This window comes from Haliotis asinina, chromosome 9 (assembly GCF_037392515.1).
Source record: "Haliotis asinina isolate JCU_RB_2024 chromosome 9, JCU_Hal_asi_v2, whole genome shotgun sequence".
Taxonomy (NCBI): Eukaryota; Metazoa; Mollusca; class Gastropoda; order Lepetellida; family Haliotidae; genus Haliotis; species Haliotis asinina.
Window position 1 is genome coordinate 42,353,793 of NC_090288.1, and position 27,306 is coordinate 42,381,098.

Consider the following 27,306-nt stretch of genomic DNA (forward strand, 5'->3'; position numbering starts at 1 on the left):
AATACACTCAAACTTTGAAATTTCGGAACAAACCCTATTTGGTCAAACGAGGGACCGAATTGTGCAGAATCGCAAACCCGACAATGAGAAATATGAACATAGGTTTCAAGCTTGATGCAATAGGGGGGTGCGCTACATCCCGATATCAAATTTTCAAGATTAGATTCGTCGTGATGAAAAACATTATTGAACAAGGTCTGTTCGCCTACCCTCGCCGCCACATTTCACGATATTTATGCCGTTTCGGAATGCAATGATTCCCATTTTTTATCCTTTGGCTTCCGTTTTGTACGCTCGGCGACCGTTCTCGTGCGCTGTTGTAGCTAATACTCGAGTTTTCTTTCCATTTCAATCGATTAGGTTTCCGTTACAGAGCGTCTGTTTCGGTTTTAGAAAATACAGTTCCAGTTTTGGAAGTTTATTTTCCTGTTTTGGCGATTTTTGTTCAGTTTTGATGATTTGTTCACCGTTGGTATGGCAAGTCTGAATATCATACACTGAAGATACTTGTTGCTTATGTTTTAGGATGAGTATAGAAAATCAAAACTGCCTTCACCTTCTCTTCACTTATCATCGGAATCGTGTCCACCCATTCTTTATCTCATACCAACTCCATCTAATCTATTTATATATGGCCTGTCTCCTCCCACTCTTTACCTAATGTCAGAAGCACCAGTCTTTTTAAGTTTAAAATCATCCTCTCTTTATTTCATATCAGAAACACTTTACTCCATCTACATGTGGTATGACTATCATCTCAATCCACTCTTTATTGCACATCATCCCACGGTTTATTTCATAACAGAACTATCGACCCTCACATGAATGAATTAGTACATGTTGTTCCAGTATTCAGAATTATAAAATACATGTCTCTGACATGCGTTCGTTACAGAAAGATAAATCTAAATATATACTGTGCCTTTATATACCAATTCTTATCAGCCACGTGAATCTCTTGACCAATCAAACCACAGCAAAGGAGGAAAAACTTTCCATAAGGCAATATATAGACTGTTTTCACTCAGTTTCAACAGTTGTTCCTGCAGAATGAAGACCCTTCTCCTCAGTTTAGTGGCGGTCACTGTGTTTGGGGTGGGGATGTCTCTTCCCTTCCAACGAGACACAGTGGAACCTCTCATACCTCTTGCCAGGAGCCTGGGGGCGACGAAGTTCGCCCACTTTGTTCACGAAGCCAACCTGACTGCTAACTTCACAAGAAAAGGTACGTCAACGCATTTATATGACAAGTTTAGTATTAATTGTTTTCATTACTGATAGATCAAAGATGCTTAATTCTTTTCAAAACAGTAATACTTAAGTCTTTATGTATTCTAATTGTTTGAGAACTCGGCACCCACAGAGGATATTGTCTTGAGTAAAGTAGTTTAGCTGTTGAATGACTTGGTGTTTCCGGTTTCACTCTCTGAAAATGTGATTGCATTATCCTTTCTTTCATTTGTGTTTTTGTCCAACATTCTTTTTTTTAAAAAAAAAAGAAGAAAAAAAGTAAAACATATGTGAACAAAACGTTTATTCCTTGAACACAATACTATGACGTTACTTATTGTTTCAGCTGGGAACTTCACGCTGTTCGTCCCAGACAACAAGGCCTTCCATGGTCTGTCTAGAAACATCACAGGAAACAAGACCCTGCTGACTCAGCTCATCCTCTCCCACTCCGTCAATGGAACATTCAACAGATCCGAATTGATCCGAAACAAGAAACTGAGGACATTGTCGGGAAGGTTCCTGTACTTCAACCAAACTAAGACCAAGGTAAACATGAACAACTGCTTGGTGGATGTTTCAGTAACATTCACACCAAGGTAAACAACAACAACAGATGCTGACATGTCAATTCAATTACATTAATTATATTGCGATCAAGACAGACTAGAATGACAAGGATTTTTGAGTAGATGTCTCTGCTATAATGACACAAGGATCACACTATACGACAGTTGTTCTGTGGTTCATTTCTGGATTGCGATGATCATAGGACCAAGGTAAACCAAACTCAATTAAACCTCAAAGACACTAAGACCAAGGTAAACAAAAGGAAGGCACATTCCAAATGGTACAACTTACTTATTAGAGTATGTGTACGCCAAGGTATGTGATAGATAGTACATTCTACTTTTTTGAAAGGCTTAAGATACAGATATCACTTGCATGAAGTAGATTTCAACCTTGGCGACACTGACTTAGAACTTAGGCATTGTATTTACCATTTTTCGCAGGCAGTGTTCGTGAACGGTGTCAATATCACTGGATTCAACAAAAGAGCATCGAACGGCTTCATCTTCCTTGTGAGCAAGATCGTGCCACAGGGATCAGGACTACTCAACAAAACCAACAACAAATTGTCTGCACAACTCCGCCGACAAGTATCTATCCTGTGTCGCAATGGCACTTGGGGTAGAAACTGCACAAACCATGGCAACGGTACCAACGGAAACTTTACCAACACTGTCCATCGTCCAATCCAGCATGCCAATTTCAAACTATGCATTAACGGGACGTACGGAAGAAATTGTACCTACCATGGCAACGGTACCCATGGAAACTTTACCAACACTGTCCATCGTCCAATGCAGCAAGCCAATTTCAAACTATGCATTAACGGGACTTACGGAAGAAATTGTACCTACCATGGCAACGGTACCCATGGAAACTTACCAACACTGTCCATCGTCCAATCCACCAGTTCAATGGCTCAATGTGTATTAACGGGACTTACGGGAGAAACTGCACTCACTATGGCAACGGTACCCATGGAAACTTCACTAATCACCCAATCCAGCATGCCAATTTCTCTCTATGCATTAATGGGACTTACGGTAGAAATTGTACCCACCATGGCAACGGTACTCATGGCAACGGTACTATTTGCCCCAACGGAACCTGGGGTGTCAACTGTACTTACCATGGCAACGGAACGCATGGCAATATGACCCATGGCAGTATAGCACATGTTCTCAGTCAGAGCTATGGTCTGTACAGCACATTGATTACCGACTTAATGAAATCTGGAATCTGGAGCGAGATCGAGGGTAAGAAACACATTTACTTCTTGAAGACATTGTGCACACTCCTTACCACTGTAATGCGACAATTCTGTAAATTGTTTGAACTGAAACATAAACTTGCCTTGAGAGGAAGAAAGGCTTTGTCACACAGACCCTTCCTTGTTACGGGCCAGTGGCCAAAAACGTGTTGCTAATCGTATCACTGTTTTATTTCTTTCGGCAGGACCCCAAGTGACCCTCCTGGCGCCGACCAATGCAGCGTTCAGCACCCTCCCCAAGGCATACCGAAACAACCTTGACAGTCACGCCTCATTTCTAAAGAGTATGTACACCTCTTTGTTCCGTATTGCACAAAGCATTAACGCATCGCTTAACACTGATTGGGCATTGCTTCAAGTGCTATGTACCCCTACCAAAGATCCAGCTGTAGAAAATGACAAACGACCATATCACACAGAACAATGTTTCACACTTTGGTGTATTTTTTCCAGGTACAATGATGTACCACATTCTGAACGGCATCCACGGCCCCGATTCCCTGCATCAGAACGACATACTCACCTCCCTCGAGGGACACCGCATCCACGTCTCCATGCAGAACGGTGAGACACATATCATGAGAGAATAAATGACTGTTCAGTTTGAAGAGACAGACCTGGAAATTTGAAGAAGGCCATATACACAATGAAGATGAAAACTAGTAAAATAAAGGACGCAAACTGTACATTTTGAAGGTGCAAACAGCACAAATTCAGGAAGCCAACCAGTTTCCTTTGAAGACTCAACCTAGCACACACTGAGGACGCAAACCAGTATTTACCTACTGTTTTCCATGTTTACTAACTGTTTCGTATACAAAATTGTCCTAAAGCAAATTCGCCCATGAGATGACACTACCTTCATCTTCATCTTCACCTTCACCTGCACTTTCACCTTCAAGCTTTCTAAAATTTAACGAATGTACTTTGAAAAGGAGTAAGAAACATTTCTTTTTAAAAACATTGCAGGTCACGTGCAGCAGTTCAACAGGGTCACCATCATGAACGTGATCCATGCCACCAACGGCGTCATCTACGTGCTCAACGGCGTCCTTCACCTTCCAAGCAACCCTATTGTATGAAAAAGAGCAAGAGTAACCCCGTGAAAGAGATGCAATACTGCATCATGGAGAATGCTGAAATAAAATGATACTGCAGCGACCGTATGTTTTCACCTGAGACCTATCAATAGGACACCAGTTCTAGAAGCTTATTGGTAACTGCTAACATATGTTCAAACACTAAATGTCAGCTACCTCAACTTCTCATACGTGTCCCTGTCTCCAAGAAATAATAATTTTTATACATGCTCACACACTAAATGCCAACTACTTGAACACATTCAGTATTCATGACTTTAATATATTCATATTATGATGTAACACAAAAAGTGGAATTAACATCAAATCTATTCTGAAATACCAACATACACTTGGACTTTCCCAAACCGTATTAAACATACCCCATATACTACCCGATATGTGAACAACATAACAGTATATCTAGTGGAATTGTATTCTTATGTGTGATTTTATCCGTATAATTGAAACAACGGCTTGCTATGCATTTTCCTCTGTGACGTCACTGACCACTACGAGGTTACACACACCTGAAGAGAAGGTGGCGTTTTCGTATCACAAAAAAAAAAAGAAGTAAACTGTAGATTATTCAGTGATCTCTTTGTGAAATTACTACATTTTGCTAATCCTCAGCTATAGTTAGGCATGAAATGCATGTGGACCCGTTTTTTAATAATATCTCTTCATCAAATGATCCAATCGATCTCAAACTTTGCAAGTGGATGTTTTGTCAGAAAACTTAATAACATTGTAAATCACCGATTGTATGCATTTGTATGAAAGAATCTGTCTATTTAACTGTCAACAAAGTAAACAGCAGAATGCTGACAGCTTGCAGAGGGAGGGAGCCAATGCCGGTGTTTCAATCTGTGATCAGATTAAAATCCATGGCCTGTTTACACCATTGGACGTGTCACGAACGTAAACGTTCAAAACATGAGTTACTTCAGACTTTTGGAGACCATGTCGGTATATCCTGGGTGTGACAAAATAGACCGATCCAGTCTGTCAGTCAAAGCTGGCGCATGCGTCGATTTCGGCCAATCAGCAGGCCGGGTGCGCATTGTGGACTTATTTCCGGTGTCAAACGAAGCCTCCGACGCGATGTGCTTCGAATTATACCATTCACACTCGCAATATCTGTTATATATTGCTGCGATTTGATGAGTACCTTCAACAAAACCATTTTGATGAAGACAAAAAACTGAGATTGGTCAAGGAATGCGATAGGCCTCACGATCAGTCCTTCAGCACCATCGTCCTCGAAACCAACGCCTGCTCGAAGTTGAGAATTTGCATGAATTGCCACACTTTCGCACATGTGCAAAACCATTACCAATTAGATGACAACAGCTAGAATTTTAGGGCTTTGCAAGTGTTATAAACAAGGATATTTTTTTAAACTACAAAAAGGTTTTTGCTTAACGTTTTAGTCAATACTGGGTTTTGATTCTGTAGATCACAAAGCTGTAACGAGACAGGCGAGAAGGCCGTGACACAATGTAAACAGATCTGACAGCGATGTGATGTCGGTTAGGGACGACCAACATGAAAAAACGTATTACATTAAAGAACAATGTGATGGATATGGTTGCCCTCGATCTTACATATTATTTAATTTTTCACACATTTTATGATGTCAAGTTTCAAAAGCACAATCTGAAGGGCTACTCTGCAGTACACTATCTGTTAATAGCTCAAAATATTTTACGAGTAATATTTTTGATTGAAAGGGACAGTGTAAGCAGATGCCTATCACGTATTATCCAAAATATGAAAAGCATTGAGTGTCTATAAAACCATGCCTTAAATATTTCGGAACTTCCATAAAGAGATGTGGATCGATACAAAAACCATGCGAGAAGACTTTCTGGAATATTGGAGGAAATTAAATAAAATTGTATTTCTTAACTAAGAGAATATTATTTGTTATTAATTTTTGGTACAGCATAAATTAGTTCATGCAGGAGTGGTGCATTGGTATACTTTAGGAATATTACAGTCATTAAAATTTAGAGCAGGATATCTTTTAAGAATCTTGCGTCCTTTAGTAAACGTAGACAGGTAATTGAATTAATAATAATATAATCAATTATAAATAATTATACCTAACTGACATATCAGATTCATGTGGTTTGAAAGTAGAACCAGGCATACTTAGAAAACACTGCAGACATCTCATGGCAGAGCAATAACTTGGCATTAACTTAGTTCCATGGCTCCTGATTTATGATATTTTTCTTTTAGAAAAGTAATATATTCAGTAATACGATTAGACTGAAAATAATTACTCGTAACGTAACTCATATAAAGGTTATTTCAACATCCAGGGAGTTTGGAAAAAAAGACAACAGCAAATTCTACGTTTTGACCACACCCTGGTCAGACATTATTCAGTCTTGGAACAGAACAACTTTTAAAATCCATACGTATATTCATGTAACTGGAATGAATATTGAAACATACATTTAACCCAGATTTGATGTAATGCTTCTTAGAAATCACCAGCTTTTGAGGTTGCCAAGGTTTCATGACTGAGCCAAAGTGTTGTTTATTAAGATGGACAAGTTGCTCAAGGTTTATTGTTGCATGGTAACATTGGTTATTTGGAAAATCAGCTTCATATTAAATTGCACACTGGTTTGCAGGATGCGAATGCTTTAGGACATTTTCCTAAAGTTTTGTTATGACTTTTACCACATTTCGAAACAACTTTAATATGTTTTTGCTGACATTACAAAGTATTCCAGGAAAGGATTTAGGGCTATGTCCTCTAGGGATATGGTCTTAGATAATAAAACAAAGATTACTAGTATCATTGATGTCCATTAGTAATTATCTCTGAAGAAACCTAGTAAATGTTTAGGTAAGGATCCTCTGTTCAAACATTTTACTGTTTCTGGAAGATGGGTCAGTGTACAGGTACAGTGTGTACCTTGGATCTTCTTTGTGTTATGGTGGTGTTATGTACTTGAACATAAACGCTGGCAGTTCATGAAGTCCAGTATTGTGGAAGTTTGTAAATTATGATCCCACAACAAAGTACACACAGAAAGATAAATTGAACAGGATGAAAACATATATTTCCATATATTAAGTGTCATTTTAGAATGGTGTAGTAATTCGAAGTGGGAAGTTTTACTGAGATTTGCTAAGATTAGCTGCTGAATATTTGCTTCTGGGTATGTCCAGATACACCTACTAGTATTGAATTATCTTCATGCTTTGTTAGTCAAAGGTATAAACCCATGATTTCACATAAATGACTGAACTAAATTTTAATATCGGATAAAAGATCAAACTGAAGGCTCCTCGCACAGTGTTGACAATCTATTTACAGATATCGAAACGACCTTTAACTTGAATATGTGGTTGTGTTCACGGTTATCATAAAATTGCAATGTAAATTTAGAGGAAAAAACCCAAACAACATACTTCAGTTTCACTGGTTTCTGCTAGTATCCTAGACGGGAGTGAATTGCCAGATAGAAAATACGCTTCCCACACGCAGCCGCTGGCCGAGCCGAATTTACATCAGCATGTAACTCATTTTACTCACTATGTAACTCATTTTACTCGCGATATATATATTGGCCCGGACTGGATCGGTCTAATAGCTGATTTGTCCTGAAATCACCCAAGATTTGCTGCAAGAGCAAGGGATCAATTATGCTACTGGAATAAAAGTAAACTGTACATGTGTAATAGGACACGTGGCATCGTGACACGTCCTTGAGAAGATGGGATGAAAAGTCACTTCACAAATTCAGAATTGTGTGTGTCCACCATTGGTGTTGATGCCATAACACTTCCGTCATTAAACTGTCCATCTTGATCAACACACGAGTCAGCATACCGTTCAACCGCGGCCTGCCATCTGAGCTGTTCAGATGAAATCTCGACTCATCCGTGACCGAAACGCCATCCCCATCTTGTCTCCTGTATTGTCCATACCGTCTGCGGTAAGACATGTCTGTAAAATTGCAGCAAAGGTGGTCGTATTGTAGCGGTCAGAAGTGGATGTTTTATTCCCTGTTTCGCACAGCCTGGAATTGACTGGACGTAAGCCAAGAATTGTTTGAGCAGTCAAACTGCCAAACTGGATTCCTTAGATGGGTCAGTAGAATGCGGATGTCTTGATGTTGTCACGTCACGGGTGGACGCTGGTCTGGAGCAAATCTCATAACATCGAAAACATAAAAACTCTCTGGTGTTCCCATGGACACCAAAAGTAGTGTCACTTCATTTTGTACCATTCCAATCACTAGCATACAGATGGCGCGGAGACGCTATTCTGTAAGCCGTGGCACTCACTACGTGCAGTTTAGACTGAAATTAGGTGTTATCTACAACATTCAGAGGCTAGAGTGAGTGAGTGAGTTTAGTTTTACGCCGCACTATTCCAGCTGTGTAGCGGCGGTCTGGAAATAATCGAGCCTGGACCAGACAATCCAGTGACCAACAGCATAAGCATCGATCTGCACAACTGGGAACCGATGACATGTATCAACCAAGTCAGCGAGTCTGACCACCCGATCCTGTTAGTTGCCTTTTACGACAAGCATAGTCGCCTTTTATGGAAGCATGGGTTGCTGAAGGCCTATTCTAACCCGTACCTTCACAGGTCGTTAGAGGCTAGAAAGTAATCAGCCGCTCTTCAATTTTCAATATACGTTGTGTGAACTTCAGACGTCAAAATGCACGCAAAAAGTGAGTTAGTTCATTGTGCACAAAGTGCACGTGCCACTCGCAGTGGGTGATATCAAAGATCATTCAAAAAACTTTGTTACATGATTATTTATGAATATTATTTCAAATAACTTTTATCTTAATATGCAGTTTTACGTTATGCACATGTACGTTTTCAATTAGTACATATAGTCCTAGCTGGTACTGTGAAGCCTTCACTTACACTCTTCAACTCCTCTCACATACATTACACATGAAGCATACAATGTTTCATTGTCCAGGACGACGAACTGCATGTTTGATCTCCGAGTCCGTTGCTCGTCGGTTTGTGAAGCCACCTATTTTCTATAAAGGCATCTGATAACATTGCTGTTTTTCGAGAACTCACAAATCAATAACTCGTATTAAGAGCAATGAACAACACCGAGATGCTGAATAGTTAGGAGTGAGTGCATTTAGCAAAATAGAAATGGACGCCAGAAACGGGCTTCACACAGTGTACCTATATGGGAATAGAGTCCAGGCCTTCGGAGTTACGAAAGAACTCATAAACCTCCAGGCTACCTGACTACATCCAATATGTTAGGACTCCTTGCACATTCACTTTGTGGAGATGGCACCACGCTGAGTAGGTGTTACTAATGACCAGGAGGAGTTACTATGTAGAGAACTGTGGAAAGGAACAAGAAAGCGTCTAACAGTGAACTTTGATCCAGATCATCATCTTGGAATTTGATGACTGGGTTCCGTCTGAGGCGTACACGTGGCATATTTCGGAATCTGCTGAGTACACGAAGTATGAACAGTCCTCTAGACGTCCACACCACTCTGCACACTGAACACGCATATGGTAATTCTTACTATCCAACATCGTCCAGCGTAGAACGGGTCTATTGTGACGCTTGAAGGTACAGTCGAGCTCACAATCTCGTAAGGTGCGACCTACGTCACTTGAATATGTGTTCACAGACGCGACGTCATTAAAATGTGTTGCAGTACTAAATACCCATTCGAAACTTGAAAACGAAGTCCCTAACGAGATTTCCGATGACCACTGAGTAGATGAAGAGGTTGACCATGGTGACGATGTTGGAATTCCAGACTTCAACGTTGGTGTACCTTTCCCAGAAAAGACCAGTTCAGCTGTTGTTCTTGTCAGCACATGTGCCCATGACTCTAATGATCGACCGTCACTTATGTAAAAAGATGTTTGCAACAGACTTTCCGATGACAGTTGGTGCAAGGACATTGTTGTAACTTTATCTTGGGTGCCGTGGAGTGGAGGACATGGCTTACAACGTCTCCAACGAAGGCCCGCCTTACACTTGCCGCATTTATTGGCTGCTTCTGACAGGGAAATATTGAATAATGCAATAAATTCGTATATATGCGTACTTCTACTGACACATACATAGATTCATGAGTGGTGAAACGTGAAAGTAAGACATAGGTTCTACAAAGATCTAATCAGAGCGGTCCTTTTTTGGGAAGTCCCCTTTTGACTGTTCAAAGTTTTCGTTCTCCGTCACGACGAACATCATGTGGTTCAAAATGGGGTTTAATGCCTCGTTCATTGTTGACTGACGTCGCACCACAAAGGCAACGCCTCTCTTGATTTCAGTTAATCTTGCTGGGTGTACCGTCCTCTGTTATAACGTCAAGTGTGAAATGCTCTGATGCCTCCGAATCAATGACGTAAACAGTGAACAGTGCTTTTCCTTTATGTTTGTATACAATGTATTTTAAATTATAGTGTGTGCACTTCCAACGAAAAAAACGGACATGTATTTCTTTTACGGTAATGTATATTTTCCCCTAGAACTCTGGAAAAAGGAAAAACCAATTGCGGACATACTTGTATATATACTTGGGCATATTGTATTGAACGCTTGTAAATAATGTCATCAGCTAATAAAGACATATAAAACAATTCTAATAACACTATTTCTTATTTTACTTTCGAGGGATTTTTTTCCAGCATTACAAGAAATAGTATTATATTGTTTTCAAGATGTTCACGTACCTGTTGGAAGAACGACGAGAAGTACGACAACACTGACGCAGAATTTGACGTGCATGATGTGTGAGCTTCAGCTATAGCTAGCGTTATTAAGCGAACCCTGCTATTATGATATCTGGCACTGAACGCACATGGTGATATATAAGCTATATGTACCAGGTCCTTCTCACTGACAGTTATTGTCCGTTATGGATCCAATCACCTGATGAAACTAGTTACAAAACTGGCAAATAAAACAAAATCATCGATAGCGTAAAATTGATTCAAACACTCAGTGTATTTAGAAAGAACTCAAATATGTTTCAAAGGTAATCGAATATGCGCATGCCATCTGCTTACTATTATAGTATGGATGTGTGTCACTGTGTAAATCTATTCTTGGGCTCGATATGTTCTTTACGACTGATCCTGGAACGTGACCGAGAGGAAGATGTTTGCGATTCACCGTCAGTGACACGGCGGTGACTCGTGACGGAGTAGACCAGGCGCGTAGCAAGCCATTATTTTCTTGCTGGCCCGATAGGATGCAAAACTGTATATTGAGCTCAAAGGCGGATCCATAGAGAGAGGGAGAGGGGTGGGATGTAGGGGTGTTCACCCCAACCCAACCCACCCCTCCCTCCATTATCCTGAAAGTGTATCAAATGATCTTTGAAAACGGATGAAAATGAATCATCCCTTTCTGAAAAAGTTGTTCCCGTCCCTGTAGCAGGTATTGAGAGCTTGCCCACCCTTTTTAGCAACAATCACGTGTAAGTCAGGGTTTGTTTTATACTGATACGCCCCTTAGGACTCTCTAATACAGCCTCACTACCATATATTCAGCATTAGTTTGTGACAGAAACTGTTTTCGTTTCCAATCATGTATTTTATGTAAAGTTTATCTAGAAACTCTTGATAATGACACGGACTATTTCCAAATTAAATTACATGTAGTTACCTACACATCTTGGACAAGTGTCAGTAGCTCAGAATAAGCATGTACTCAACATAACCTAAGTTCTGCACTGGTTTTCTGGATCAATATCCAAAAGCTTATCAAATCCCGATCACGTGCTGTATGTATTTGGAACATCTGTGTTCGATACGTTGTAGAGTATTGTTCATACCTTTAATGGACAATTTAGACATCAAGTAGGTTACCCTTTATGACTGAAACCATCGTGCCCTATCAGTTAGTGTAAACATGAAACTACACAAGACAGAAAAGAAGAGAACTCTGTAATGACAAGGGCAGATAACTGCAAAAGGTTGTCTTTTTCATTATTGACGTGACGTTATGTCATTGGCATTGTCCGATTAATGGAGGTTATTATAAACGACTGTAATGTATCTGCACAGGAGCAGTGAGTAATGACGTTACAGTAAAAGCAGGAACGAAATGTGTATTTTTACGAGGAATGTAGGACCGGTAATGTTGTTATTCTGTATATTAATAAAAACAGACGTAAATTAAATAAAGATCAGTTTTAACGTCTTACTGCCACCCTTTCAAGTGTTCTATAATACTCCTGATTGACTGTTGAGAAAGATGGCAAAAGCGTCGTATTTCAGGATACTCGTTTCAGATTCGGGTAGTTTTCTATCGTGGGCGTGTGGATGGTCTGTCTGTTTATTTCTTACATGAACCCTCTCCGAACCAGTAAATTTTGGGGAAATTACCTAGATACAGTCTCTAGCACATGTCATATGCGTGAGCGATAAACATAATCAAACATACATAAAAAGCAAAGCCGGTGTAATGTACGAGTACGTCGTACCTTATATATGTCCACTGTAAGTGTAATATTACAACCATTTTAAACGTTCAGTTACAATCACACATTTTAAGAAAATCGAAGTTTTGTAGTTCTAACTGAAACCGGTTTGCAGGGATGCTATGAATTATCCGCTCCCTTATGAAGACTATTTTGTTCATTTGTTACCTTTATTTGTTTACGGAATGTTGAGGATGTCATGGCCGTCGTATTGTTATGACAAAACATCCCAAGTATGACCCCAAGTGTTCGCAGGCAGCTCAAACCCAACATACACATAACCCAACTTCTATAAGCTTGATGATGATGTGATTCATGCATGTCACCAAGCCTGACCACCCGATCCCTTCAGTAGCCTCATACGACAAGAAGAGGAAGAAGAAGAAGAAGATGATGAAGAAAGAAGAGGAGGAATAGTTTATTTAGCTGGCACAAATTGTTGGTACAGCCATGTTCACTAAAAGGACTTAATATTTAAAGAAAGCCCGGTCATGTGGCCATGACACACCAAAGATGCTTAAAAATACATAGATGTGAAATATTTGGCATTAAAAACATATTCAAATATCACCTCTAAATGTATCTGCCTGAGTAACTATCACCGCACAATGTGAGAACCCCAGCATGTTCTATGTAGTACTACAGCTGGAGGTTTTCAGTCAACACCCATAATAATGAGAAACGATAAACAATGGGTTGCTGAAGACCAATTCTAACCCGGATGTTATGAAACCACATGGTGTTGTGCAATCAAGGTCACTGCGTGTTAACACCACGCGGAGGTGTTCTTGTAAAACTGCTTTACGGACACAGATGTTGTACAGCAGGAGCCTGCATTATATAACCTATAATTTATCGATAGCTGCTTTTGTCACGAAACTTGAACATCGAAGAAAAATACAACCATTGTTCAGCCTCGACTGTAGAAGTAGTATCGTTGACGGTTATTTGAGGAAGAAAGCTGAAAGCACTTATCCCTTGCACTCGATGACTGAACCTACATGTTTATGACAACATACAAGAACATGTGTCGTATTTTGGATTCCACTTTCTTAGTAAATTACAGACTCTATTACGTTTTTGGTTGAGTCCCATCCGGGATTCAAACCCGCACCCTCAGAGTCAGGCTCAATCGGCAGCACACAAAGTCAGCCGCCTAACCCGCTCAGCCACCGCAAATTCCCCCCCAAAAATGGAAGTCGGACAACTGGTAGTCTAGACTGAGTATTTTGTGTATCCCTCTGATGAGACAGTTGTGTATGAATGAATATTGTTTTAAACATTTTTAACATCGTCAGTTTACAAACCATATGAGAGCGGGGAAGACAAGAATCGTGCACGTGGTGTTTCAGTGCAAGAAATCGAACTCTTTTTGCCGTGAAGTATCAACGGGCGTCCTGATCGATCGATTTAGTTTCAAGAGCCGCAAGGCATTGTTGTGACAATCAACAACTGCATTGTTGTACAGAGTCTAACATTAACAGTTTCTCACAACAATCAAAAGCAATCGATGACACCGGTTGTGGTGGTTGGCTATATACACGAGGCATGAGTGTTTCTCCAAGTGTTTGGTGTGACGAAACAACAGAACAATAAATTGATTATATGGGCAGAATGGCGTTGGGTCACGAGTGATGCAGTATCTCGCGTGAGTATCGCCGACGGCTCCATCAGACCAAGCTGACACGATATGCCCGAAATACAGCTCATAGCATCACTCTCTCTCTATCACTCTCTCTCTATCACTCTCTCTCTCTCTCTCTCTCTCTCTCTCTCTCTCTCTCATGCAAAAGGAAATCACTCATCAATCTGTCGTCGGTTTCTCAGCAAAGAAAATACAGAACACTTAGGCGTACAACTGCAAGATAATACTGTGTACACGGTACAATCAACACAGAATTATGTCTTCCGCAAGGAAGCTTTATGTTTACATTACTATCACATTAGTTTCAAATTTGGATTACAGTCAAGGTATTGACCCACTGTGTTTTATAAATATTAATGTTGCCCCACCGTTTAACTATATTTCGTATTCTAATTTTGAATGTCAGGAAAGCATCGTGTTGGGTGTTAGCGCCATGTTTCAAATCAGGTGACTAATAAAAATACCTGTGAATCAGTCCTGCGTCCTAATCAGTATATTGACCACATCAAGTACACTCCAGCTCTAAATATAGATATAGATATAGACCCTCCAGTTCCTGGAGCACGTATATGAACATTAAACTAGTGTCATTGTCACCACACAAATACCGCAATCTCATTGGACAGTATGGAGGAATAATACAGCGATGTATTGATCGTATTGCACAAGACGAGACCACAGTGGGCAGTGGCCAGGTTACTGTTTGTACAGAAAACATTGCACACAAACATCTTCGAAATCGTAGGGTGTCATCTCGCATATCGTAGAATGCGTGAGTGAGTTTAGTATTCCAGCTATATATGGCTCAACTGTGTATATCGTATGTTAAAAAATTCACGCTTTATATTTTCAATATTTCTTAGGTATTAGTAAATATGTCTCTAACAAAGCTATTTTAGGAGAAACTGGTCGCACTGGTCTCTTTGTTGAATCACAGTTAAATATTGTCAAATGGTAAATGCCAAATATTGGGTAAAGCTACGAGTTCAGATAGATTTACCGTTCAATGTTATGACATGTTTAAAAAGACTGGACGATAGTGGGAAAGATTCTTGGGTGTCTGATACAAGAAACATTTATTTTTAAGATATTTACTTTTATCCTTAAACAAAGATTAAATGATATATTTTCACAAAAATGGCACTGCCAAATATCATCCTCAAGATTTCTGTGTCACCATGCAAATATCAGATCATTACTTGTTCCTGAAAACCGAACTAAAGGATAGAACTATAAATTACGAATTATGTAAAATACGAATATCACTACACAATTTTAACGTTAGAAATCTTACAAAAGAAAAATGTAGACAATAAAAGTAATAGTTTATGTAATGAAGGCTATGTTGAGGATGAGTTTCATGTTCTTCTCATTGTAAACATTACCAGTTTCTTAGAACCAGAAACCTAATCTCAACTGTGTAGAAAGATGAACAACAAATGAAAAACCTGTTAAATTAAAAAAAAATATCAATTTAATAACATCTGTTTCAATATTCCTAAAATGATTTTTGAAACTACACAGTAATATGTGTATATATATATCCACGTGACTGTGCAATGTAAAAATGTAAAACAACTGTACCATAGGTCATACGGACTGGAATACTAATTTAAATAACTTTCTGTCTGTGAAATACCAGGAAGTGAAACTGTAAGTTATCGCAATACGACGGATCATGGATGATTCTCGAGCGTTAATAAAGAAAAAAAGGGAAAGATTCCGACTGACGAAAAAGGACACAAAATGTACTGCCACCAGTGCCTGCAGATATTTGAAACTGCTGGCCCGATACATTAACAACCGGTGCTGGGACTCCGGGGCGGCTTTTATTTCGAAAGCTGACGACGTCATGTGCTCCCTTTAGTGTGAACTTTTTCATCAAGATGTGAATGTTTACGATTGTGCTACCTACAGTGAAAATACATGAAGGGCGCCTGGCCGTCAAGTGGATTTATATGCCACACTGTGGTAATGTTCTAAAACATACACATAGTATAAAATGTGTTGCAATGGTGTCTTTTCTGTGCACAAACAACATTGTATAACATTTACTGCAATCCAGTAATGATATGTACTTGGAGTCATTGGTGTCCTAATAGTTTGCTGGGGCGGTGGGATAACATAGGGGTAAAAGGTGAAGTTCCTCGCCATGTCGAAGACTCGAGAACGATTTCCCATACTGGTTTAATGTCTGAAGCTCATAGCCGGTGTCCTTCCACCGTGATATTGCTGGAATATTCCTAAGCAGAGTAAAACTAAACTCACTCACTATGTCTGCTACTGTCCTAAGTAAATCGTAGTATTGTATCGCCCTTGCCCTATCGCTTAATGTGAAATCTAGATGTCCAGCAAGTCATATCCTTGTAGCGATGATTGACACGCAGCTTGTGTCAAACTACACATTCATTCAGAATTGACGAATTCAAGTTATGCCCAGAAACTACCCGATGAAATTGTTGTTGTAATACCCGTGAAACCAAATGGACGGAATCGGTAATGAAGTTGCAAAGAATTTTGTACCATACAAATTACAGTTTATACCATTTATCGTGATGAAAATACGTTGATATCCACAGGTTTCAGTGTCAATGCTCTATTACTGGTGATAAAAACATCTCCGGGTAAATTTATATTGGACATTTTCAAATGATGAAAAACAGAATGATAAATCAGATTGAATAGTCCAAACAGTCATCAAAGTGAAATCTTAATAACTATCAAGATTACACGATAACTGTGTCAACAAACCTATTTTCGATCACTCATGACACTGTGATACAAGCACTGTTTCGTTATACAATCATGCGTACGGCTTATCTTTACTTCGAATGTTATGACGTGTTACGGTATTCTGGTTACATTTGAAGTGAAAAACGCCATAAATATATAGTGTATAAAGCGTGGAATTTCTATGACTATTTTGTTAAGTGATCCTTATGAGGTGTGGCGACAACAGGCTGAGTTTCTTTGTAAATCTATCCATTTCGTCAGCTTTCTCACTGCAAAACACTCCATTCTTTCTGACCTACCTCACGACCTCTACCTCCCGGAGTCGTGAACACCGCTGTACAGGTGTGATGCGAACCTACTCTGTCGATCTTTTCTCGTTTGGCCATTCATTGTTTACGTGCTGGTCATGAACTTCCTTCCTGTAAATGTAGCGTGGAGCACCTAAACATTATAGACTATAGCTGTCTTTGCACATACAAATGGAATATTTTCTGTCAAGCATAAGCAGAAGGATAATTGCACAGTGCTAAATCGCCATGGGACCTTGCAGATAAATATTTGCAGTCCTGAACAAAAAACTTTGCCTTCAGATGCAGACTAAACGTCAAACGTCACCCAGTAATTGTGTTGCGTTGACTGATACGAAGTTAGTCAAATTCGGAGTCATTCACGTGAACTTCAAACACGACAGACAAAAGACCGAGAAGGGCTGTTACCACTTAAGGATCTCGTAATCCTTAGCACTGCATAATAAGTAATCTATATCCATGACGTAACTTAATGTTTGTGACGTCATAGGTGTGACCTGACGTCACATTCAGATGTCGTCACAAAGTTGTCAGTTGCCAAAATGAAACCCAGGACGAAGATGCCTTATAAAAAAGTACCAAGAAGGCCACCACCAAAGGAACGGGTGGATAACCCCAACTCGCTTTTATACCATCCTCAATTTGAGAAGCTTGTTGGCGAGGACTGCTTGATAACCTTAAAATGCAGTATATGCCTAGATTTCTACCACGACCCTACTGTATTGCCATGTGGGCATACATTCTGCAGCAAGTAAGTGGTCAAAATTTACACTAGTTTACACATTGTTCATGCAGAGTACTACAATTCAATTTTAAGTAGGTTACTTTCATTCACACGTTTTCATTTCGATTGTGGAATACGACACTGTTTTTTTTTTACAACGAATGTTGGCTGTGGATAACTGGATTGATTTTTACGCCGCCAGACAAATATACTCTATACATCCATCATGACTCTAAGACGTGTAAAAGGCCGATCACAACATCCTACATAAATGTCCTTCGGTACGGATAAATATTCAGGGAACGATACAGACCTCCAGTTATCTATGCTTATATTAAAGGCCAAGCAAAGTATGCTTAGATAAGAGACCACTCAACAATTGGATCATGTTGTAAATCTTGATGGCTTGGTGAATTGCCATGTTCAAAATCCCGATTGCATGGATTGATGATCATGATGTCAGTTTAGACTACATTATATACAGCTTCAAAAGATGTAATATCGGTGGGTATAAAAAACAATCAAACAAATCCATGCACAAAATCATTCCTGACTGATAATTAAGGTGCTATTTGTATTGCGAAAGGTGGGATTAAGTGGAGTAGAAAGCACAGACTGAAAATACATTGAACCGGGATGGACAACTGAATGAATAGGTTGGTGGATGTGTTTAGCTGTGTCGGAACGATTAGTATCGAGTTTAGTATCTTTCATACAGTAACTAACAATTTAAAAGAAGATGCTCTGGAACGTGCAGCTTAAATATATAACCCTCAAACTGTGAGCAATGCTGAACAACAATACAGCTTTAAGCATGTTGAGATACCAATCTCAGTGTTATTGATGGAACGCACTGAAGTGTAATTTGCGACAATACTTGCTCAATTTTAAATAGCAAAATAAAACTTTCCATTACACATCAAGATGTTGAGGATGATCTACAAATCTGAGAATAATCCATTCAAATGTTTTGCAGGTTTTGTTTTTCCCCATGTTTTTTAGTTCAGAATTTTTATAATGGACAACCACTAAAAAATCTGAACCAAACATGGCTCTGAAAACAACAAAACAAAGAAGCGGATTGGCGAACATTTTTAAAATGAAAAGTTTACATTTGTTAATTGCTGTAATTCTTGAAAAAGAAATACATGTAGTGTCCTAAAACCCCTCCATTAAACAAACGTCGGGGACTATAATATTTGCATAAACGGTGTGGACTAAATATTACTAGAAATGGCCTTTGGATCACAATCATCACATTATACTCAAACAAGCGGTTTATTCTATGAATATGAATCAGTTTCGTTCGAAAGTTCCTGTTATTGGTTCAACACCATCTCTTTTGGCAGATGTTTGATGTCAATGGCGTCCCACGTGAGACTGAACCAGCGGGACCTTGATCCGAGCGAGCAGTACATCGGCTGCCCCGAATGCCGCGAGGCAGTTTACATCAGCAGCCTTGCCAACAGGGAGACAACTCTCAACTACCCCATCCAGCAGATCATCGAGGGCATGATGAAGAAGGAAAATGGGCACGGTGGACAAATTATAAATAAACCTGAGATGGTGAGAAGCTGTATGCGTCTTTACGACAACTGGAGATCAACTTTGCCTTTACGTATAGAATGTCTTTATGCTGTTTTGTTTAATTGATATATGGGAACATTCCCCTTTCAGTCTCATCCAATTAGAGCTGACGTGAAAAGTGACCTTTCTTCTTCCAGTAGTTTTATAGCCAACGCAATACAGATATCAGAAGAAACAAATTTATTTTTTGCGTTGCATTAATTTAAACATTCCGCATTTAAATAACCAATCTGTCTGTGATCAAAACACCTGTCTTTTTCTGGTTTACGATATTGTGTACACAAGAAAACAGATTGCCTGAACAGTCTTATACCATGCTTGTCCATATGGACAACATTGGTATAGTGACGAGGGTATCCGAGACTTCTATGTCCACAATAAACACACCATGGCTTATGTCCCTTGGAAATGACGTCATTGGTGCCCAGATAATAAACGAATGGTGTCGTTGGACTTTGTTAGACCCATTTGCTGTGTAAAAAGACGCTACTTCGCCTCCCTGCTCCACCTCTATGATAAGGCGTGTGTGAGTGAGTTTAATTTTACCCCCCTCAGCAATATTCCAGCAATATGGCCGCGGTCTGTAAACAATCGAGTCTGGTCCAGACAACTCGGTGATCAACAGCATGAGTATCGATCTGCGTGATTGGCTATGTTCAGGACTTTAACAGTTACGACTTAAACGGGGTTTCGGGCACCGGCATGTTTGAGCATGTGTGAGTCCCCTATGGCTGATTCTCTGAAAAATGTATAGATGCAAATTTAATTTGGTTTCTAATTATATGAATATGCGGTTTGCGTGTCCTATAAAAGAAGCGGTCTTAAAATATTCATTACCCTCCAAAGTTTCCAGTGAAACTTGACAAATGGAAATTCACGAAGCTTCAGAGCAGAACAGATTCAGAATATTTACGTATCTTCATGCTGCATGGTTCAGACTCAGACTGTTTGTTCTCGAACTGCGGTAAATGGTAAACATCGCCATCGTAAACAATGGCAGTGGCATGTGGCATGTACACGTGTTGAGGTAGTGGTAAGCCTATAATGTATATTACATACCTGTATAATCTTACGAATTCCGTATTGCACGGCGTGCGGATCTAATTTTTCCAATGTTCATTACGATGTGATCTCTGAAGGAAGTCCTCGATGAAATCTTTGAAACTTTATAGCTATCAAATGGAAGTCTGTGTCATTCTGGGACCGGTTCTTTAAAACTCGGTTATCTTTTAACCAGCCTTTAATTAAGTACATTTAACCGATACGTCTCTTGCGGAAGTTTCAATAGTGACGTTTATAGTGACGATGAAAACAGACTATGTCGCGAAAAGGGGATTGTAATAAATACAGAACGTCATAATAATGCGTAATACACTCAAGGAATAAGCTCAGCAATAATAAACGATGACAGTTATCGTACGAACGGTAGCATTCAGATGCCATAGCAAGGTACAAGAAACGGGTGATGGTAAATGTAACCTCCCATCAAAATCTGACTTCACTATTTGATGGGTACGTGAACGTTACACCAGTCTGCGTGCCTTCTGTGCAATGGGGCACGGACACGGACACGGGAAGGTAGGATAATGTAGCAGCTAAAGCGCTCGCTCGTCACGTCGAAGACCCGGGTTCGATTCCCTATCTGGGTACATTGTGCGAAGCCCATCTCTGGTGTCCATCGCCGTGATATTGCTAGAATATTGCTAAAAGCGGCATAAAACCATACTCACTCACTCACTCACACCAAGAACTAAGCAATTAATTGCAAACAAGTTGTGCCAATTAGTTGCATTGTATCGTGCGAATAAACCGAAATCAGCCAACACGCCAAGTATACATTCCGGTTTCCACGTTTATCACTCCCCAAACTCCATAGAGGCCATGCCATGTTATTCCAGTAGGCCATTTTAATGATGCGTCTTATTTAATTAATTGATTTCTTATTTAATCACGAACACTAAAATGTATCAAGCAGTACGGAATCCGTAGCATCGTTCAGGGCAATAATGCATGACAAGCCCAGTCTATTTTGTAGTTATTCATATTTGAAATATTCATATCTTTCAATACGCGTGTGATTGGTTTGAACAAAGCTACATGCAATACCGGTCGTCACAAAGTGATCCCGTCATCGAAACAACATGATTATAATGCTGACCACAGAGTTCACAGCGGCGTTGTTGTAGCGGAGTCACCGCCGAGACTACCTCATCGCACCATATCCAGGTGGGGAGTAGAACTCAGCCGAACACTCGAGTTCGATTCCCGACCTGGGTCCATGTACAATGCGTGAAGCCCATTTCTCGTGTCCAATAATGGAATATAGCTAAAAACCATACACACTCACTAGCCCCACTTGCACAAAGCGATGTTACCGCTGGGACAGTCATACGCATGCGTTAAGTATCGGCATTACGACTGCCATGGCGCTAACATTGTGCAAGACGTCTCGGCAGAATCATGTATCGGAGCGAGGAAGCTCCCTGTGTTATCATTAGCAGCTACAAAGCACGGGCGTCTAGATATGAATGTAATCTTGAATAGTCGTTGCTGACGTGAATTATCTGTGTGCACAGGTTGATGCAAGCACAAGCTACGACAAGGCAGACTTCGAGCAGGTGCGCCGAGTCGAGGAAACTCGCGAGCACGAGCAGCTCATCCAGGCCGTCAACAAAGAGATGGACGGCTTCGAACGCGCTCTGTCCGGCAGCGGAAACATCCTGAACGACGCCTTCCTCGACATCGAGAGGATCCGTATCGACCATCTGGACAGACTGAGGAAGGAAGAAGAGGCCGCTATCAAAGCTCGGGCTGAAAAGAAATATGGCGGGAAAACACAAGACGCAACTGACTTCCTACCGATGCCCACCGCCCAGGCGGCCATGTTGGATCCCGCAATCGTCTCCTACTCCATGTGGCATCAGCGCCCTCCTCCGGTCTTCAATGACTTCCTCCAGCGCCCTGCTGTGCCGGTCTATCTGTAGATGCTATTACTGATAGCTTATAGGACGGATTTTATGTTAACGAAACGTTTCTGCGAATATGGATGAGGGACTTTTTGCAAACTGTTGGGGGATTCACGGGATAAATAAACTGACGTTACCACCAGGTGTTAGGATAGTTTACATGTTACCCAATGATTGTTGTGTCACACTTAGTCTAATCCATCTTGGCCACAGTCTTCGAATTTAATACTCAGTGGCATTAATTTTCACATGTTGGATATCAAGTTACATCCAAAGATTTCTTAATCATTGTTAGGAATATAGAGTTTATAGTGTAACTGCACAGTATATTTTTAGAGACATTTACATACTTCCGTGTTTAATGTGTGTCACGTGCAAAGGTGTATTCTCTGTACTGTGTCATGTATGTAGATATGCTTACCAACTTGCTTTTTTTAGTACTTTACTCGACAATATAGAGGTATTTTTGAGGAAATGTGGAAATGTACTGTCGAATTTTATAGGAAATATATTTAAATGGAATTTTGACAATTTTGACAGAATCATCGTCAAAAAGGACATTCAATAATACTGTTTCCGTTTTCACGCATTTCATGCTTGCCTACACGATGTCAGCTCACTTTGCTATCATGGTAATCTAAAATTGATTTAAAGCATGCAGCTCATTGCCGTGGTGAAAATGCTTGTTTGTTTCATAAAATAACCCGGCGTAACATTCGTTTTTATATGGAATATAATTTTAAAACTTCAAGTCCATGTGGTATATTTTGTATCGGGGGGAAGTTAATATTACTCTGGGCACACTTTAAGATACTTTCCAATATGTAAATATGTACCTTAAGGTAAAAATCAATGCATAAAAATTGCACATGCTTTACTGCATTTGACGATTTCGTTGATTTTAGCATCCGCATTGTAAATCTTAGAAAATAAAGTTGCTGAGTATATATCTTATATGATTGACTACTGTTGTCATTGACACTCAGAATAGAGTCTATAATTCTATACTATCATGAAATTTGATGTTAGTGATTGCACTGAGTAAGCAAAATGGTTGGGGATAGTCTAATCGTGAAAGTCAGAAAGGACTGGTAGTATTTTCAAACAAACGATAACGCTGTATTAGTTAAAGGTTATCATGTATTATTCGCATTCGGGGTGTTTAGCACAGCTAGGTATTCGTAAACCAAAATGAAGATTACGGTCTAAAATACATTACAGTAAGACAAACAAAGTCTAGTCCAGTCCACAATGAACGTCTCTAGTGGGATGTCACCCCGCCCTATGTGACGCTAAATATGACGTCACAGTCTGACACAAAGGTATGCGACACTGCGTGTTGTCTCTTGGTCATCCACATTTTAACCAATAACAATATAACATAATTTCTAAATACGTTTCTAAAATTCTAAAAAGGTAATAGTTGCAGAGGTGATGCAGTCATGGAATCTAGAGTTTCCTGCAGGAGCAGATTATATGATTTGAAATTTTTGAAAGACAAATTATAACAATATTTTCTAAGCATTGGTGGTAGAATGGATATTTCACATTCTCTGTGAAACATAACGCCATATATATGATGATGTGGCACTGAGTTTTACATGCGATCGCTTGAAATTGTTGATGAACCATTTTAAAACCATATAATTGTGTGTATTGGAAAGTCTGACGACCCAGTCGCCTGACGTCTCAGAAGATAGTCCCAGAAAATGTTTTAAAAGGTAATTATGCTTCAGATGAGGGAAACAGTAATTGCCTGCATCAAGAAATACGCTTTTGCAAGGAAGAATCATTTCGTGAAAACAATTGGGATCCTTGTTCTCATTAAAAACTTTCTTGTCTTCATACAAGATCCCGGCCTGGTTGAGAAGAGATATCAGTGACGCGGATACTCTAAACTGGTGAATTGCATAAAGTACTGCACAGGACAATGTATATTCACCAGTTCCAGCACGTGGAAATAGTAACAGTTTTAGATCATATCAGCCAATGAGATTACAGAAAACTTTCACGCATACAACACTAACCACAGAGCCGTGAATCGCTTAGAAACAGTCACGTTGACATCACCTATATGCAGGGCTTGATTCGATCGGTAGCTGCATTCCAAGGGTCTAAAAACCCATTGCAACATCTACTTATCATTTCCTCGACAGTAAACAGGCATTTTCTCATCGGCAATCATACTCACTTGTCACCCACAGAATGTCTTGAACTGAGCCGCAAGTTGATTAAATATTTATAAATATAATTTCCTGACAATGAATCAAAAGCTAAATTAAATGCAAATGCATTATTATTATTGGCTCTAAATTTATTTTATCAATCTAACCATCTACACACAAACAAACACACACACACACACACACACACACACACACACACACACACACACACACACACAAAGATACAAGTGAATAATATGTAGGTGGAGTATTCTTACCGACGATTCTTAATGACATTTACAATAATATTACAGTATAAAGCGAGTTTTGCAGATTGGAATACCGAAGATGTCGATTGAAAACTGCCGCTTAAACTACTTATCACGTCTATGGTGCCTAATTCCATTGCTCGATGACGCTGTGCAACACCACACAACTTAATACTCTATCTTACAGATTATAGAAATGACAGAAAAAAGTCGCACGTGACGTCACGAGTGTAAAAGGTCACGGACATGCAAGTGGAAAATGCGTTCTGGACGAAGAGGAGATGGTATATAAACTGTTTTCGCGATAAAAATATAAATAATAATAATTTGGCATCATTCTCCTTAAACACGAAAGAATTCGTTGCACGTATTTGAAAGTGTGACTTACAAAAGTGATATGGGCAAAAACAGTTTGGCCAAGGTGCGCGAATAAATTCATTTGCTCAATACTGATCACGACTCATAAGTCAACTTATTTTAAGATAATTCAACTAGTTTATACCATCCTCTAAACATTCCATAAAACATATTGACTCATGTGCGAATTCAAAATGGGAGATAATATTCACATTTGGTCAAAACTGGTGTTTCTTCAAGTGGCAACTTGGTAGTTTTCGAAGCCAAAAAGGTTTGGCTATCCAGCTGAACCCTGTAGACATTCTGTGTTTGAATAATGTCCAAACAAATCTAAGCTGCTCATAGTGGGGTAACCAAACGAATAGGGCGGTGAGACCCAGCGATCCGGTTAATTGCGTTGTTATAAAATTATTGTGAATTATGTCATATTTTCACTATATTTAGACTTATAATTGGTGGGGGGGGGGGGGGTGGGGGGGGGGGGGGGGGAGAGAGAGAGAGAGACTCTGAACACAAACATTCAAATATCTTCAGGTATCGGTCGCACCTCACGAAACTAACATCGCGATGTACCATGTACAGTCAGCAGTGAAATGTGTCTTTCTGTGAGGCCATTTTGAGCTGACGTCAGATGTTTGTGACGTCACAACATTGACTTCCTGAGATTTGTCGGGGTCAGTCGTGTTTAGGAAGCTCTATCACATTCAGTATTGCAATGGGATGCAAGCAGACAAAGGCACGGTCTCTCAACCAGACGTCGACTACAGAAGCTCTGAAGACCAACTGCCATCGAGAGTTGTACTTCGCCAAACGTCAGCCCACTTCCCACCTGTCCGGTGAGGAGATATTAAATCAGCTTCGAGAGGAAGGGATCGTCCCCGACCGCCACCGTTCAGGTGGCGTGGCCTTTTCAGTTGCTATGGATGGCGGTGCCGGCACTCGAGGGAAACCACCTAGACGCCTGGAACGCATGCCTGTCAAAGGCCTTTACACCTCAGAAGAGCGCCAAATACATGTAATTACTGATGTCGCTCGCTTTGACAGGTGGGTACTTATGCTTATTTCTAAACTGTCAATGAGTGAGTTTGGTTCTACTCCGCTTTTAGCAATAGTCCAGCAATACCACGGCAGGGGGAGACCGGAAATGGACTTCACACATTATACCCATGTGGGGAATCGAACCTCCTGGGTCTTCGGCGAGGCCAGTGAACGCCTTAACCACTCAAAATATAAAGAGCAAATCCTCGGTTTGAACCCAATCATTTGAAACTTTCATGTACCAGTTTAAGGTGCGCATCACTGTCCTCGGCAGGTTTGTGGAACAAGTACCAAAGCGAGCCCTTGACAGAGATATCAAACGGAAGACGGTGCTTTTTGAGAGGGAGAGGCAAAATCTGATGAAGAAGATGAGGGCCCGTCAGAAACTATGCGAGCGAGAAAAACGTCTGAAAAAATTCACAGTGGAGAAGGCATCAAAGGAAGAGGAGAAGGCGACCAAGAAGAAGGCCAAGGCTGCAAGGACGAATGATGAGACCGAAATAAAAAATTCCTCTCTCAAGAAGTAGAAGAAGAATGAGGAAGAAACCGGTGTGGAGGCAGGTGCCCCTTTCATGATCAGAGCTCGGTGTATAAACAATTCACCATCACTGATGTTACCATGTTGTCAAATATCAGTTACTTTATCATTAGAAAGAAAACACGAATAACAATGGGTTTTTTGCACGTTCATGCATAAATGTACAAATGCATTTTAAACACAGAAATACAACAGAGCCTAAAAATATATATTCTGACTTTTATTATTACATCCATTGCGACACTTCTGGTTTGATGGGGGATCCTTTGTAAAGAGAAGAAGTACCAGGGTTGTGAACAGCATCTTCTGATGATACTGTATATCCTTGTGTCTGGATTATCAAATGAATGTTAAATCACCT

The 27,306-nt window shown here is 40.0% G+C and overlaps 4 protein-coding genes across 4 annotated transcripts; 3 read left to right on the forward strand and 1 right to left on the reverse strand.

Moving 5' to 3' along the window:
- Nucleotides 1-1,050: 1,050 nt before the first annotated feature.
- Nucleotides 1,051-4,152, forward strand: LOC137295855 (uncharacterized). The gene is made up of 7 exons (XM_067827410.1): nt 1,051-1,225; nt 1,577-1,779; nt 2,244-2,582; nt 2,711-3,056; nt 3,256-3,354; nt 3,524-3,634; nt 4,040-4,152. The coding sequence occupies exons 1-7, from the start codon at nt 1,051-1,053 to the stop codon at nt 4,150-4,152; spliced, it is 1,386 nt and encodes a 461-aa protein (XP_067683511.1).
- A 5,380-nt stretch (nt 4,153-9,532) lies between these two features.
- On the reverse strand, nt 9,533-10,916 carry LOC137297258 (uncharacterized). Its single transcript, XM_067829272.1, has 2 exons — nt 10,862-10,916; nt 9,533-10,185 (listed from the first exon to the last, which is right to left on the reverse strand). The coding sequence occupies exons 1-2, from the start codon at nt 10,914-10,916 to the stop codon at nt 9,533-9,535; spliced, it is 708 nt and encodes a 235-aa protein (XP_067685373.1).
- Nucleotides 10,917-17,843: 6,927 nt separating this feature from the next.
- LOC137295633 (E3 ubiquitin-protein ligase TRIM50-like) lies at nt 17,844-22,596 on the forward strand. Its single transcript, XM_067827087.1, has 3 exons — nt 17,844-18,052; nt 19,375-19,591; nt 22,189-22,596. Exons 1-3 carry the CDS (start codon nt 17,844-17,846, stop codon nt 22,594-22,596), a joined length of 834 nt encoding a protein of 277 aa, XP_067683188.1.
- A 3,488-nt stretch (nt 22,597-26,084) lies between these two features.
- LOC137295589 (uncharacterized) lies at nt 26,085-26,934 on the forward strand. The gene is made up of 2 exons (XM_067827011.1): nt 26,085-26,413; nt 26,682-26,934. The coding sequence occupies exons 1-2, from the start codon at nt 26,085-26,087 to the stop codon at nt 26,932-26,934; spliced, it is 582 nt and encodes a 193-aa protein (XP_067683112.1).
- The last annotated feature ends 372 nt before the right edge of the window (nt 26,935-27,306 follow it).

Coding starts and splice junctions, on each gene's coding strand:
- LOC137295589 (XM_067827011.1), top strand. CDS start 26,085: ATGGGATGCAAGCAGACAAAGGCACGGTCTCTCAACCAGACGTCGACT. Junction 26,414..26,681: donor GATGTCGCTCGCTTTGACAG/GTGGGTACTTAT, acceptor TGTCCTCGGCAG/GTTTGTGGAACAAGTACCAA.
- LOC137297258 (XM_067829272.1), bottom strand. CDS start 10,916: ATGCACGTCAAATTCTGCGTCAGTGTTGTCGTACTTCTCGTCGTTCTT. Junction 10,186..10,861: donor TCTCGTCGTTCTTCCAACAG/GTACGTGAACAT, acceptor TTTCCCTGTCAG/AAGCAGCCAATAAATGCGGC.
- LOC137295855 (XM_067827410.1), top strand. CDS start 1,051: ATGAAGACCCTTCTCCTCAGTTTAGTGGCGGTCACTGTGTTTGGGGTG. Junction 1,780..2,243: donor TCAACCAAACTAAGACCAAG/GTAAACATGAAC, acceptor CATTTTTCGCAG/GCAGTGTTCGTGAACGGTGT. Junction 2,583..2,710: donor ATGGAAACTTTACCAACACT/GTCCATCGTCCA, acceptor CCAATCCACCAG/TTCAATGGCTCAATGTGTAT.
- LOC137295633 (XM_067827087.1), top strand. CDS start 17,844: ATGAAACCCAGGACGAAGATGCCTTATAAAAAAGTACCAAGAAGGCCA. Junction 18,053..19,374: donor GGGCATACATTCTGCAGCAA/GTAAGTGGTCAA, acceptor CTCTTTTGGCAG/ATGTTTGATGTCAATGGCGT. Junction 19,592..22,188: donor TTATAAATAAACCTGAGATG/GTGAGAAGCTGT, acceptor CTGTGTGCACAG/GTTGATGCAAGCACAAGCTA.